The 15971-nt window shown below is 43.3% G+C and overlaps 1 protein-coding gene across 9 annotated transcripts in view; it reads right to left on the reverse strand.

The window, feature by feature from the left end:
• clasp1a (cytoplasmic linker associated protein 1a) overlaps positions 1–8942 on the reverse strand; it is a 367909-nt gene extending 358967 nt beyond the window's left edge. For 7 of the 9 annotated variants that reach the window (XM_068034909.1, XM_068034908.1, XM_068034905.1 and 4 more), the window contains exons 1-2: positions 8856–8942; positions 7213–7683 (exon numbers count right to left, since the gene is read on the reverse strand). In XM_068034909.1, the coding sequence (XP_067891010.1) occupies positions 7213–7407 (195 nt within the window). In that variant the 5' untranslated portion in view covers positions 7408–7683; positions 8856–8942. The remainder of the gene's footprint in view (positions 1–7212; positions 7684–8855) is intronic. The other 2 variants (XM_068034903.1, XM_068034902.1) reach the window with 2 other exon arrangements.
• Between the last annotated feature and the right edge of the window lie 7029 nt (positions 8943–15971).

Consider the following 15971-nt stretch of genomic DNA (forward strand, 5'->3'; position numbering starts at 1 on the left):
GGTTAGTGTTGTTGGATATCGAAGTGGACATTCTTTGTGATGAAGATATGGAGTCAGAAGCTCAACTTGAGGTCAAATAGCACACCAATGTACAAACAGACTAGTTCAACCTGACAGTGGACAAGGAAAAGAGATGGAATTGGAGGTGAGGGTATAGAGTTTGTAGCAGGGGCTGAAAACGGTTGTTTCAGTCTTCTAATGTTAACAGGAGGAAAATACAGTTCATCCAAGATTAAATGCTGGACGAGCTATTTGGCAATGCAGAGACAGTGGTGATCCAAATGCATCTCAGAGCCATGCTGTGCATTTGGATTACAGCAAAGTAACAGACAACTTTTCATTTGAGAGGAAAGAGAAAAAAGGTACATTAATCTAGAAACAGAGTTCCAAGAGGGATATAGAAATAACTGAATTGTATGCACCACATCAAATGATGGGGTAGCATTTTGGCCAAAAACACACACCTAGATTGCAAGCTAGATAAATAATGCACTGGTAAACAGCCCATGAAGGGAAACCCGTGGCAATTAAAATTGCACACACCCACACACTCCCTTAATAGCTCTAAAGGATCGCCACTCATACCAAGCCACAGTGCTGGGATAGACGATTTCAGCCAAGGCAGAAATTGAGCAACATTAAGTTGCCTCAGTGATCCTTGGGTAGGAAAGGAATAAGAGGGGGGAAAATCCTAGCCACAGTCCCTAGTGCTGTTCAGTTACTACCCTTTAATCTCTCTGGAAAAAAGTGCACAGATGATTAGTGAAAACAGGGCTTGCCTGTGATGCCACTATGCTCAAACAGCCTACCAACTGTCACTGTCCTCACACATGATGAAAGGCCAGTTCAGCAAAATAGCAGACTACGAGCAATGCCTGGGAAATTCTAAGTATACTTCAAGAATGGAGAACTGGAAGAATAAATCAAAAAAACAGGGACATGATTAGATTAGATTAGAGATACAGCACTGAAACAGGCCCTTCGGCCCACCAAGTCTGTGCCGAACATCCACCACCCATTTATACTAATCCTACACTAATCCCATATTCCTACCAAACATCCCCACCTGTCCCTATATTTCCCTACCACCTACCTATACTAGTCACAATTTATAATGGCAAATTTACCTATCAACCTGCAAATCTTTTGGCTCGTGGGAGGAAACCGGAGCACCCGGAGAAAACCCACGCAGACACAGGGAGAACTTGCAAACTCCACACAGGCAGTACCCGGAATCGAACCCGGGTCCCTGGAGCCGTGAGGCTGCGGTGCTAACCACTGCGCCGCCCTAATGATTTGTGGAAACCCACAACTTGCTATATATACATTTTTTAAAAAGCTAGATTGCAAGAAGCATATTTCAGATGAAGGACAGACCTTCCGGACAAATACTTTTTAGGCTCCCTAACAAGATACCACATACGTGTGGAACATTCACAGGTTTCTACATGCAAATGTGGATACTTGGAGCCCTGTTATCTGCAATGGTAACATTTTCACAATAGGTCCCAAAGTAATGAGGGGTAATTCTGAGATATCATACCCTTTGCAAGCACAGCCCCCCACTGGCGTCACAGAATTATCCCTATATTCCTACTTAAGGGGCCAAATTAGTGTTTCCTAACAATTTCCAAAGAAAGGATGTTATTTCTATCAAACAGTAATGTTGTTTTTACCTTTCCCAGAAATGATAACTTAATAATGAAAATATTTTATAAAAATACTAATCCATATCCCACAGGGGAAATAATCAATACTAGTCATGCTCAAGCAGGGCAAACTGCAGGGCTGGAGGAAGTTAGAGATCGGGAGTCCCCATGAAGGGAAGTTAAACAAATGGAAGAGAATTTTAAATTGGACGTGTTGGGAGACTGGGAACAAATACGGGCCATAAAATTACAAGGGTGATGGGCAAGTGGGCAACAGAGTTTTGGATGAACTGAACTTTATGGATTGGGGAGATAGAAAACCAGAAAAACATTGAAGTCATCAAGTCTGGAGGGGAAAGTGTTGGAGGACTAAAAACCAACACTGGCAACTGCGGCTGATTGCAAATAAATGCCATTCAAGTTGCTAAAGTTAAGATATCTAAATTTATTAATGCATATATTCTTGACCATAAATATGATGGACAAATTTCTTAGCAATAAGAGCAAGATTTTAAAACTTCATAATTCATTGTCCTGCTAGATTGTTTGATTTTAAAATGAAACTAGTTAACTCCACAAGCTGAACTTTATTAGCGCACCACACATCGCGGCGGCACGCTTTGAAGTCAGTGGACCTCAGGCGCAGATGCGCCATCGAGCCCCGGCGATACTTCGCGCGGGGCTCATTTAAATCGAGGAGGTGGAGCGGCCGCCCCCGATGACAGAGGGGGCAGCCGCTCAGTCCTCAGCAATGGCGTCTGGTGCCACCGCGCAAGCGCCGTGCCATTTTTAAACAGCTTCAAGCCGTTAGCAAAAATTTCAATTTTTGAAGTGACATAACTCTGGAATTTGTTACAAAAAAATAATTAAAAGCTAGAGGCCCTCTCCCAACCCCCCAATGTTTTCTCCATTGGCCTTTAACTTGATTCCCACCCCAAACTTTCCCCCCCCCCACTCGTCATATTTTCCTCTGAACCCCTTCCCACCATCCCCACAGCCAATAAAAAAGAAAGTTTTCCCCACCCCCCGCTCTGATAATTTCAGTCCATCCCCCCCTCCCAGTGTCTCGCCTCAAAAATCCGAACAGAGTTTCCAAAGGCACGCGAGTTGCGGCTGTTGGCTGTAAGATCGGCATGGGACAGCCACCAAGACAAGGCAAATTGATTTGCATGTTTTAATTAATTTTAATATTTAAATGAAGGCCCCGCCACCACCACACAGAGGCCTCGCCGCCGGCCGGAAAATGCGGCGGGTCTTCTCGGCGTCGGGGGTCGTGCCGGGCCGCTCTTGTAAGTATTTTACAGGCACCGCCCCCCCCCCCCGCCCCGCCCACAATCCCCAACATTGAGGGGCTGGTAAAATTCAGCCCCTATGTCTCAGTGGGAAAATGCACCAGCTGATGTTCCTGAGTCATACTGACCAAGATGGTTACACATCAGTTATTTTGAATTCGCCAATTTCAGGGAAGGAGCAAGATTGCTACAACAGGCCTCTGTGCTTTGGAATGGGCAAATAAAATATATAAGCACTCAAGTTCCCAGCCAAAAATCACTGTACAGTAACCTCAACTGGAAAGCACACATGGACATTGGGCAGGAACATGTGATTGGGATGCGCAACCTACCAACACTCTGGTCTAAACTCACATGAAACATAGACACTTGGGGGAGATTCACAGTACTGCCTTCACCAGCCTTCCGGATAGAGGGGAGAAAATGAAAATAAATATGGTTCACATTAATTTAAGTTGAAAAGCTTGTGATAAGTAGTTGAATAAATTTATATAAGTCACAGATACTGGAATTTTCATGCACCTCTCATTCCAGCCTACTTTCCTTGGACAGGTCTGAAACAGAATCCTTCTGTTGCACACTAAGCACGAACTACCTCTGACAAGGATTTGATTTGAAGAGAATTACTTGGGGTCCATTTACAATTGGACCTGCACAGAATTTTAAACTTAATCCACATACACAGTGCTTTGTTATACAAAGCCCCAGATAGCCTAAAAATTCTATCAGCAGAATCATCTGGGATTTGTGAGCTGAACGCTTGCCATTTGTTGCATTCAGCTGGCTTTGTAGCTCATGTTAAAGAAATACCACTTTCATTAATTGAAATGTAGAAATTGGATATTCCCCAAAAACACAACAGCATTTCCAGTAATCTTGTCCACCAAGCCTCAAGTACAACAGCCAGAGACTGACAATCCACAAAAAGCAGCAAAATGCACAGTCCCCAAGTGAACACAAGAACATGAGACAGGAGTAGAAGTAGGTCATACAGGCTATAGAGCCAGTTCTGCCACTCAGCAAGATGAGAGCTGAAGTTCAATGTCAGCACCACTTTCCCACTCTAACCCATAATCTCTAGATGCCCTTAATGCCCAAACTTCTGTTGATCTCAGTATTGAATATACTCATCGACTGAGCATCCACTGCGCTGTGGGGAAAAGAATTCCAAAGATTCACAACACTCAGTTGAGCGGTTTCTCCTCATTTTAGTCCTAAAGGGACAGCCCCTTATCCAGAGACTATCACCCCTAGCTCTAGACTCTCCAGCCAGGCGAAACACCTCACATCATATATCCTATCAAGCCCCTTAAAAATTTTATATGTTTCAAAGAGATCATCTCTTGTTCTTCTAAACTCTGAGCAAACTAGGCCTATATCCCATAATCAGTCCTCATAGGACAATTTCCTCATCCCAGATATCAGCCTACTGAACCTTTGTTGCACCCAAGGCAATTATAAGTGAGGCAGCTGTGGCACAACCAACAGCTTCAGAAAACATGTCTGTGACTGCTCACAATTTTTACTTTGATTTCTAAAGGGGACTGAAATACACAGCTTTAGAGCATCAGCTATAATAGTTCTTCGGAGTTGCTGTCGTTTTCATGAGAAACAAAGGCTGAGAAAGAAATTGAGGTTTCCATAAATGATGCGAATAATTACAGTTGGACAGGTTATTTGAGACGGATAGGGTTGGAAAAGCTGATTACCAAAACATGCAATGAGTGTGGATTTCCAATGGATCAAGAGGGAGCAGGATGATTTCCTGGAACAGAATATTCCAATGCTTTTGTTTTAGAAATAGGTTAGAAGCCCAGAATTACTCATTCTTCCTAACAAAGATGTTTTAACATTTATCCTTGCAATGAAATTTGAAATTAAATAATGATTGCCATGGCAAAGGTAATAAATTGGTTATTGAATCAGAAAAACACACTGCAAAAAGATAAGCGTTTTTTAAAAAATTATAGCCGTTTGGTAGCAGAACTTGAGTATTGCCGAAAATAAAAGAGACATGCTGTCGTAGCTTTTCATCTTGAACTCATCAGGAGATGCAAGAATACCAAATCTCAAAGGGAGCAACAATTTATACTGCATGAGAAAAGGGTACCGATTGGTAAGCGAGTCAACTCGGATTAGTTCCCTAAGGCAATGCCTCAGCCATTGTCCCCTATGCTTTTCTTTAATTCAAAAAAAGACAACGCCTGTAAATGTTCCGTTTGCCTGCGGAAGACAGGACCTTGTGTATGAATATATGTAGCTTCCAGCAAGCATAAGTTGCGAACCCAACTGATAATCTTAAATTGGTTATTAGTGTAATTCTTAACACACTCCAGATAGTTCAGTAGATACTGTCCAATCATGGAATCACATCTAATGCTAGGCGTTGAGTTTTGCAAGAATGGGCTGGTTGAGAATGGTTAGTACTCTTCCTATTGCAAACAGCCAAAAGGAATGTGCTGTTTGATACAATCCGCCAGTCATTGGGACGTACGGCCTACATATCTGGCAGTGTACTAGCACTACAATTCAAATACCACATTACTCATTTGTGTGGTAGGCAGAACTTTTTTTTTGGCTTGACAGCAGCATCCCATTATTGGAAAATATCACTTGTGTTGCTACTGTATAGCAGCAGTGTCAGACAGCTAGCTTCAGTTATTGCTCAAATTATTGAGATATCACAAGAAATGCAATTTCTATGGAATGACCCCTAACCCTTGCATATTTCCGATACATAGATGATACTTTTGCTATATTTGAATCTGCAGCAGCATGTAAGAATTTCTTACACACCTTAATGTGCTCCATCCCGTGCTCAAATTCACCTTTGAAATGGAGTAGTCTAATGGAGGTCCCTTTCCTCGACAGGCTAGTTGTGAAATCCACTTCTCTACACGGTCTACCTTCACTGTTCAATATATGCTTTGGGATCCTACAGTTGCATGCACTATAAGATTGGCCTTATCGACAATCTCAAATAGGGCCCAAGCCACATGCTCAGTCAAAATAGGGCACATCTAAGCTATCATGCGGGATAAGGGCTACGCCGATCAGATCAATGCACATTGTGTATTGCGCATACTCATGAATGGGCCCGAGGCAGCCACTTTCGGACCTGAAAAGGCTACCTCAAATTACCCTGAAAGGGAAGATATCTCAAAAATTTGAGCAACAGGTGAAGCTAGCCATTTCACACTGCTAGTATACAGTAGCAACACAAGCCAAAAAGATGTTCTGCCATACCACACAAATTAGTGGGGTATATGAATTCCAGTGCAGGTCTGATGCCAGGTACATAAGCCACACGTCCCAACAACTGGTGGTTCATATCAAACAGCACATATCCTTCAGCGGTTCACAATAGACAGAGTACTGACTGTACTCAAAACGCCCATACTTGCAAAACTCAAGAACACAATGCCTAATGTCAGATGCGATTCCAGGATTGGACAGCACTTGCATAACAATCTGGACTGTGCTAAGAATTAAACTATTTAACATTATCAGTCGGCTCACTTACACTCGTTAGAAACGACATATTCATAAGCAGGGAGCTGTCCTCTGCAGGCAAAAGGAACATGTCCAGCCATTTTTGAATTAAACAAAAGCGTGGAGGACTAAAGTTCCTTGGTGCAGTCTCCGTGGCAATACCTCAACCAGAGTCGACTTGCCGACCAATCAGCACCCCTTTTCTCCAACAATAAATTGTTGCTCCCTTTGAGATTTGGCATTCTTGCATCTGTCCTGATGTGTGCAAAATGAAAAACTTCAAGCGTGTCGCTTTTTAAAAAAATTAATTCATCCTTGTGACGTGAGCATCGCTGGCCAGGCCAGCATTTACTGCACATCCCTAATTGCCATTGAGAAGGTGGTGGTAACAACTGCGTGGCTCATAGGCCATTTCAGAAGACAGTTAAGAGTCAACCACACTGCTAGGTCTGGAGTCATAGGATAGGCCAAACCAGGTAAAGACAACAGGTTTCCTATCCTAAAGGACATGAGTAAGCCAGTTGGGTTTTTAGAACAATTCAGTAGTTTCATGGCCACCATTACTCTTACTAGCTTTCTGTTCCAGATTAATTAACTAAATTTACATTCCCCAACTGCATGGTGGGATTTGAACTCATCTCTCTGATTGTTAGCCAGGTCTCTGAATTACAAATGCAGTAACACAACCACTCTGCTGCCGTACCCATTTTGTTAGGAAAAATCTTTTGTTTGGAACCGCTAGTTAAGTCTGATATTACAGCTGTTAAACATAAGCATACCTTGAAGTTACTCGAGTTGACCCAACCAGCAGCAAGGCCATCAACCATTCGATCAAGCATTGATTGGTCATGTTCCAGATCGTGAGACTTCTGGCGATCTGTGATGTACTCCATCAGCTCTTGAGCAATTTGCAGACGACGCCCCATGTCTTTTTGCTGCACTTGTGCCAAGAAATACTCCATGCAGGGCTCCATACTTGCAGTGCAGCCGCAGCAGAAACAAGGGCACTAGGTCTGGAAAACAAACTACTTTATATTTATCCTGGAGGTCGCTGATCCGCTTGCTGAAGGTTACTGAACAGCTCTGGTGAACAGACACGATCTGGGGAACGACAACAATGCACCATGTGTGTTTTCTGAAGCAGCTGGATGAGGGGGGGAGCGTTTAAAATCCTAGCAAGATAGCAGCAAACCAGGAACACTGGGGAGTGCAACAAAGGACAGCCTCATAATTCAATATTCAGAGCAATCCTAAAAAAAAATTATAAGCTTTAAACATCTGACAGTGCAAATATTAATAAAATTAACAAGCAAAAAAACATTGCTTTTTGTTCTATTTATCGACTGTTTGCCCATTAGACCACAGACAGATTTAGCTCAGTATTTCTTTTAAGCATTGCAATACATTTTACCCCCGGTGGTGTGATCTGCAATTAAGGCAGAAATACAGCAAATTGGAGGAGACTGTCATTAAAGATTATCCTTTTTGTGGCCTTTCAAGGTTTTAAAACCGCTGCGACCACCTCGGACTCTTTTTTTTGCAGGATAATGGATCATTTCCTGCACATGCGCAACATCCTCTCCCTCTTTTCTCCCCCCCTTTTAAACTTCCTGCCAAATTCAGAACCCTTGGACGGATATTAAGATTGACACCTCTCAACGTGAGAATTGTCGGAAAAGCCAACCCCCACCCCAGGAATGGTGCACAACAGACAGGCAAAAGAAAATCAGCATAAGAACACTGTGTTGTCTGTGAATTAAGAGTCGACCCAAAATATAAGCAACTTGCATCTTTTAAAAATAAAGTTATTTAAAATAAAAATTTGAACAATTAAGATTAATTAGAAATAATTGAAGGGAATCAATCTACCCAACAAATGAATCCAACTGACGGTTGGTTAGAAAGCAGTGCAAATGATCTGGGCTCATGACTGGCTAATTTGTCAATGGTATTAATGTTAATTCTTGCTCGGAGTAGTTGAGTGGTAATATTTACTGAGGAAGCCTCTCCATCTTCTCTCCCCAGCACAGCCATTATTCCAGGACTGTATTTGGCACCATTTTCCACTGTGTTAACAGCCGGCGACACACACAACCCTCCACCCCACCTCCAAAATAAAACACCTAATTAAAGAGAGCCCCTTCCCCCGCCCGCTATAAAATAAACCAGTTAACACCATCAACCTCTCTTTGAACAAACCAGGGAGCCGCACTGCCAACAACCGGTGCCAAGCCTCCGCCACCAGGCCTCAAACCCGCCTATTTATTACACTCGCCATTTATCTTGCAATTTATTCCTTCTTCTCCTCCTCCGGCCCCCCCCCCCGTTACAAACACAACCACCATTTTTCTCCTCAACTCCTTTTTACTGTTTTCACTCCCCAACCCCCCGCGGCCCTACTCATCTGCTATTCGCCAAATACCGTTTGCTTTATTTCCATCGGTACCGAGCGGTGCGGCCCTCTTGTCACACAGACTCTCACCGTCCCCTCCCCCACACCCGCCTTCCCTGCCCTGCGTGCACGTGTCCGAGCCAGAGAGCGTGCGCGCTCCGGCCACCGCCGCCTGAAAGGGAACCGCCCAGCCGCTCCCGGCGGCAGACGTACGCGCGCGAGGGACCTGAACCCGAGTTGCAAGGACAAGACCTGCAAAACACTAAATGCACCGATATGGATGTTTGACCAACCCCCGTGCATTAGCATTGTTTTTAATGCAATTTAATTTTAAATGTATGCGAGGGAGATAAATCATATTTAAGTTTGTTTTTAGACAGATTTGCTAAGTGTCACAAGTCGTGGGAGGGGAATTAATCATTCATTTTGATTTACAAAAAAAGTCATCTGCATCACTGTATGCCTAACTCCTGAAATAGGAAGCTACAGGAAAGTGGAAATTTGAATTTATGCAGCCTTCTTCCATCGAAGGGCATCCAAAAGCATTTTCTAACCAATGGATTTCTTTTTAAATGCAGCTACCATGGTTATGCAAGAAAATACGTTGACCAATTTTCACGCAGCAACATCTCACAAACAGCAAATGAATGACCAGATGACCCATTTTGCTGGTGTTAATGGATAAAAGACACCAGGAGAATTCCCAGCTGTTCTACCAATACTGCCATGAGACTGTTTACACCTATCTAAGTGGGCACAGTTTAAAGTCTCATTGGAAAAAGGGGCACGTCTAACAATGCAGTACCCTGTGATGGAAATCACACCTGCCAAATGGAAACATTAATTTCATCATATGGGACACTTCGAAACTTTTTAACTGGACATTGCAAATAACTTGTTTAAAAAAAGCAAAACTGAACAGTTGAAAGCATAGTTGCACATTTGCATTCTGAGAATACAAGGGCTGACTGAGAGACAGATGAATAGAGAGACAATGGGAGTGCTCCTTGATTCAATAAGGAAGATGGGTCTTGGCAATAGTGGTGATCAACACCCTTTGACTTTGTAAGAGCCAGAACTCCACCGCCCACCGAGTATGTCTGAAAGACTTTGAAATCCAACAACCTTCGAAGAAGTTGCTGTTTCAAGGCAGGGGGATGGGAACCGGAGCTACGGATCAGTGGATGGGGTAGCTGTTGAACAGGCAGATACCGAGTGCAGAGAGTCTGTGAGGAAGGGTAGACAATTGACACGACAAAGTTGCAGCCAGTTTGATGGGTTGAAGTGTGTCTATTTTAACGCAAGAAGTGTCAGGAGGGTGATGAACTTAGAGCATGGATCAGTACTGGGAGCTACGATGTGGTGGCCATTACGGAGATGTAGATATCACAGGGGCAGGAATGGATGTTGGATGTTCCGGGGTTTAGATGTTTCAAAAGGAATAGGGAGGGAGGTAAAAGAGGTGGGGGAGTTGCATTGCTAATCAGGTATCACAGCTGCAGAAAGGGAGGTCGTCGAGGAGGGTTTGTCGACTGAGTCATTATGGGTGGAAGTCAGAAACAGGAAAGGAGCAGTCACTTTGTTGGGAGTTTTCTATAGACCCCCCAATAGCAACAGAGACACGGAGGAACAGATTGGGAGGCAGATTTTGGTAAGGTGCAGAAGTAACAGGGTTGTTGTCATGGGTGACTTCAACTTCCCTAATATTGATTGGAACCTCCTTAGTGCAAATAGTTTGGATGGAGCAGTTTTTGTCAGGTGTGTCCAGGAAGGTTTCCTGACTCAATATGTAGATAGGCCGACTAGAGGGGAGGCTTTGTTGGACTTGGTGCTTGGCAACGAACCAGGCCAGGTGGTAGATCTCTCGGCGGGAGAGCATTTCGGTGATAGTGATCACAACTCCCTGACCTTTACTATAGTCATGGAGAGGGACAGGGGCAGACAGGAAGGGAAAATATTTAATTGGGGGAGGGGGAATTACAATGCTATTAGGCAGGAACTGGGGAGCATAAATTGGAAACAGATGTTCTCAGGGAAATGCACGACAGAAATGTAGAGGTTGTTTAGGGAGCACTTGCTGTGACTGCTGGATAGGTTTGACCCGATGAGGCAGGGAAGGGATGGTAGGGTGAAGGAACCTTGGATGACAAGAGATGTGGAACAGCTAGTCAAGAGGAAGAAGGAAGCTTACTTAAGGTTGAGGAAGCAAGGATCAGACAGGGCTCTAGAGGGTTACAAGGTAGCCAGGAAGGAATTGAAGAATGGACTTAGGAGAGCTAGAAGGGGACATGAAAAAGTCTTGGCGGGTAGGATTAAGGAAAATCCCAAGGCGTTCTACACTTATGTGAGGAACAAGAGGATGGCCAGAGTGAGGGTAGGGCCGATCAGGGATAGTGGAGGGAACTTGTGCCTGGAGTCGGAGGAGGTAGGGGAGGTCCTCAATGAATACTTTGCTTCAGTATTCAGTAGTGAGAGGGACCTGGTCGTTTGTGAGGACAGCGTGGAACAGGCTGATATGCTCGAACAGGTTGAGGTTAAGAGGGAGGATGTGATGCAAAGTTTGAATGATATGAGGACAGATAAGTCCCCGGGGCCAGACAGGATATACCCAAGGATATTACAGGAAGCGAGGGAAGAGATTGCCACGCCTTTGGTGATGATCTTTGCGTCCTCACTGTCCACTGGAGTAGTACCGGATGATCGGAGGGTGGCAAATGTTATTCCCTTGTTCAAGAAAGGGAATAGGGATAACCCTGGGAATTATAGACCAGTCAGTCTTACGTCGGTAGTGGGCAAATTATTGGAGAGGATTCTGAGAGACAGGATTTATGATTATTTGGAAAAGCATGGTTTGATAAGAGACAGTCATCATGGCTTTGTGAGGGGCAGGTCATGCCTCACAAGCGTTATTGAATTCTTTGAAGATGTGACAAAACACATTGATGAAGGAAGAGCTGTGGATGTGGTGTATATGGATTTTAGCAAGGCGTTTGATAAGGTTCCCCATGGTAGGCTCATTCAGAAAGTAAGGAGGCATGGGATACAGGGAAGTTTGGCTGTCTGGATACAAAATTGGCTGGCCCATAGAAGACAGAGGGTGGTAGTAGATGGAAAGTATTCAGCCTGGAGCTCGGTGACCAGTGGTGTTCCGCAGGGATCTGTTCTAGGACCTCTGCTCTTTGTGATTTTTATAAATGACTTGGATGAGGAGGTGGAAGGCTGGGTTAGTAAGTTTGCCGATGACACAAAGGTTGCTGGAGTTGTGGATAGTGTGGAGGGATGTTGTAGGTTGCAACGGGACATTGACAGGATGCAGAGCTGTGCTGAGAAGTGGCAGATGGAGTTCAACCTGGAAAAGTGTGAAGTGATTCATTTTGGAAGGTCGAATTTGAATGCAGAATACAGGCTTAAAGACAGGATTCTTGGTAGTGTGGAGGAACAGAGGGATCTTGGGGTCCATGTCCATAGATCGCTCAAAGTTGCCACCCAAGTTGGTAGGGTTGTTAAGAAGACTTATGGTGTGTTGGCTTTCATTAACAGGGGGATTGAGTTTAAGAGCCGCGAGGTTATGCTGCATCTCTATAAGGCCCTGGTTCGACCACACTTGGAATATTGTGTTCAGTTCTGGTCGCCTCATTATAGGAAGGATGTGGAAGCTTTAGAGAGGGTGCAGAGGAGATTTACCAGGATGCTGCCTGGACTGGAGGGCATGTCTTACGAAGAAAGATTGAGGGAGCTAGGGCTTTTCTCATTGGAGCGAAGAAAGATGAGAGGTGACTTGATAGAGGGGTACAAGATGATGAGAGGCATAGATAGAGTGGATAGCCAGAGACTTTTTCCCAGGGTGGAAAGGGCTATCACCAGGGGGCATAATTTTAAGGCGATTGGAGGAAGGTTTCGGGGAGATGTCAGAGATAGGTTCTTTACACCGAGAGTGGTGGGTGCGTGGAATGCGCTGCCAGCGGTGGTAGTAGAAGCAGATACATTAGGGACATTTAAGCGACTCTTGGATAGGTACATGGATGATAGTAGAATGAAGGGTAGGTAGTTAGTTTGATCTTAGAGTAGGTTAAAGGTTCGGCACAACATCGTGGGCCGAAGGGCCTGTACTTTGCTGTACTGTTCTATGTTCAAACAGAGATGGTCACATGACCTACCTGCTGGTAAGACTGGGGCTTTTGAATTGTCCCTCACAAAAAGAAAACAGACTGCAATTCTGAACCTCAAGAAAAAGACATGTCTCTCTGTCTCTCTCTCCAGAAAAGTCCCAGGAAAACCATGGGGACATCTTCTACGCTTCAAGACTACAGACAAAGCCTCTGTTTGGCCTTCTGGTACCAGAGAAGCAAGCCTGGAATTGTGCACGTGGCCCCACCAAGGACTCCAAGAACTTAACTTCAATTGAGGACATTGTACCAAGGACATTAAGAACTGTATCTGTATTCCATCAATTACAAACTCTACTCCAATCCCCCCCACAACTCTTCCCCCTCTGTGTGTATGTGCCTCTCGTATACCTGTGAGCGTGGATGCATCACATATTTTACTAATTTTAACTGGGTTAGAGTGATAAGGCTAATAAACTTACATTTTTCTTGTTTAAACCTAAGAAAACCTGTCTGATTGGTTCATTTGCAATTGTAATTAGAGTGCAGTGAGCAAGGGCTCACTGAGGTGGTAGACTAAAATCATTGTGTTTTAAAAGATAAACCACGTTACGGCCAAACCAGAGAGGGAAGCCTGAGACCCCTTCCTCAACTGGTCGTAACAACACTCATTATTACTCTGATGTCACATCCTAGATTATATGCCCAAGTTGATAGATGGACTTGAACACATTACCCTTCAACACATAGGCAAGAGCTAAGGTAATATTTGGCAGTTGGAATTGTGGGGAAAGGCAGAGGGCCAGATGGATAAAGGGAGAGAGAAGCTAAAGTGTTATTTCAGTTTCTGACTTATATCATTGTTATTCACTATTACATAATATATTGTGTCCTATATACACAAATATTTTGGCGTTTGATCTAGAAGAATTTGAAAACCCTGTTATCTAGTACTTTTAACATCACAACGTATGTCTCGAATTAACTGATCTCAGCCAGAGCATTACAATTGGCCTCAGCTTGCCCAGGGAAAATCTCTGAAGGTTTCTGCTGTTGATCACTATCCCGTCATCACTACTGAAAAATATGTAGCATCAAATGAGGTCATGATTATTTGTAATGCCCTACACAGTCAAAACTCCATTGAGGTTTGCACAAGAAGAATGAATATTTGGATGAATTATCAGAAGGTGCTGAGTCAGTGCCTTCAGAAGGCAAAGGGCAAAATTGAGGAAAAAGCATTTCTCAATATGGTTTTTCCAGCTTTCTCACCTCCTTCCTGACAACACTAAATCATGCTGGGATAGAATTATGCCGGCAGCAGGTACCCTTTGGTACCTCACCCAGTTGATTGTTCTTCATGCAAAAGACTGCACAATGTGTTGCCATGCTACAGTCTATATTAATGACTTAGATGAAGAGACCAAGAGTAGGGTATCTAAGCTTGCAGAAGATGCAAAGCTATATGGGAAAGTAAGCTGTGAGGAGGACACAAAGCAATATAGACAGGTTAAGTGATTAGGCAACAAGGTGGCAGATGAAGTATAATATGGGGAATTGTAGAGTTATTCAATTTGGTAGTAAGATTAGAAAAGCAGAATATTTTTTACAAGGCATGAAACTTTAAAATGTTGATGTCCCGAGAGACTTGGGTGTACTCGAACAAGGGATACAGAAAGTTAGCATGCAGACAGAGCAAGCAATTGGGAAGGCAAATTGCATGCTGGCTTTTATTGCAAGGGGACTGGAGTACAAAAATAAGGAAGTCTTGCTGCAATTGTATAGGGCTTCGTTGAGACCACACCTGGAGTAATGTGTTCAGTTTTGGTTTCCATATATAAGGAAAGCTATACTTGCCTTGGAGGTGGTACAGCAAATGTTCACTAGATTTGTTCCTGGGATGAGATGGTTGTCCTTTGATGAGAGGCTGAGTAAATTGGTGTTATGACAGTGTTCCTATATTTTTTATTACGTTTTTTTTGAGGACTCATGTATTTTAGAATTCTGGACATTGTTTTATTTGGGAAAACTGAAAAGAATTCCATAGATGCTTTTTATCCACCCTCATCTAACACATTCCATATTCTAAAATCCCCAAAGTTTCATGGCCCCCAGTATGTGTGACAAGCGAAAATTTGCCTTCAAAATTTTGCATTAAATGTTAATTTTGTAATATATTTAGAGTGATCTCTTTCACTATGCAAATCTATACCTCTGAAAGAACACAAACACAAGGACAGCAGAAACAGTTTATTTAAAGGAGGAAAATCCTGGAAGGACTGGAGAATCATAGAATCTTACAGCAGAGAAGGAGGTCATTGAGCACATCATGCCTGAGTTGGCTCTTTGTGTCAGCTTTGGCTCAGTGGATAGCATTCTCACCTCTGAGTCAGAGTGTTGAAGTCCGATTCCAGAAACTTAAACACAAAAATCTAGGCTGACACTCCAGTGCAATACTGAGGGAGGTTCTGCCTTTCAGATATGATGGTAAACTGAAGCCCTTTCTGATCTATCAGGTAAATATAAAAGATCCCCTGGCACTATTTCGAAGATGAGCAAGGGAACTGGCCAACATTTTTCCCCAACCAACATCAGCAAAAATCAAATTATCTGGTCATTATCACATTGCTGTTTGTGGGAATTTGTTGTGTGCAACTTTGCTGCCGTGGTTCCTACATTGTAATGGTGACTACAATTAAAAAGTACTTCATTGGCTGTGAAGCGCTTTGAGATGTCCTGAGGTTGTGAAAAGAGCTATATAAATGGAAGTCTTCGTTTCTTTTGCCAGAGCTATCCAATTAGTTCCACTCACCCACTCTTTCCCCATACCCTTGCAAATTTTCCTGTTTTAAAGATATATTCAATTTATTTTTGAAAGTTACTATTGAATCAACTTCCATCAGTGTACCTTTACTTCATCTTCAGGCAGTGTATTCCAGTTGTAACAATTCACTGCGTGAAAAAATAATTCTTGTCATTTTCCTTCTGGTTATTTTGCCAATTAATCTTAAATCTGCGGCAGTGGAAACAGATTTTCCTT

This window comes from Heterodontus francisci, chromosome 7, assembly GCF_036365525.1.
Source record: "Heterodontus francisci isolate sHetFra1 chromosome 7, sHetFra1.hap1, whole genome shotgun sequence".
Taxonomy (NCBI): domain Eukaryota; kingdom Metazoa; phylum Chordata; class Chondrichthyes; order Heterodontiformes; family Heterodontidae; genus Heterodontus; species Heterodontus francisci.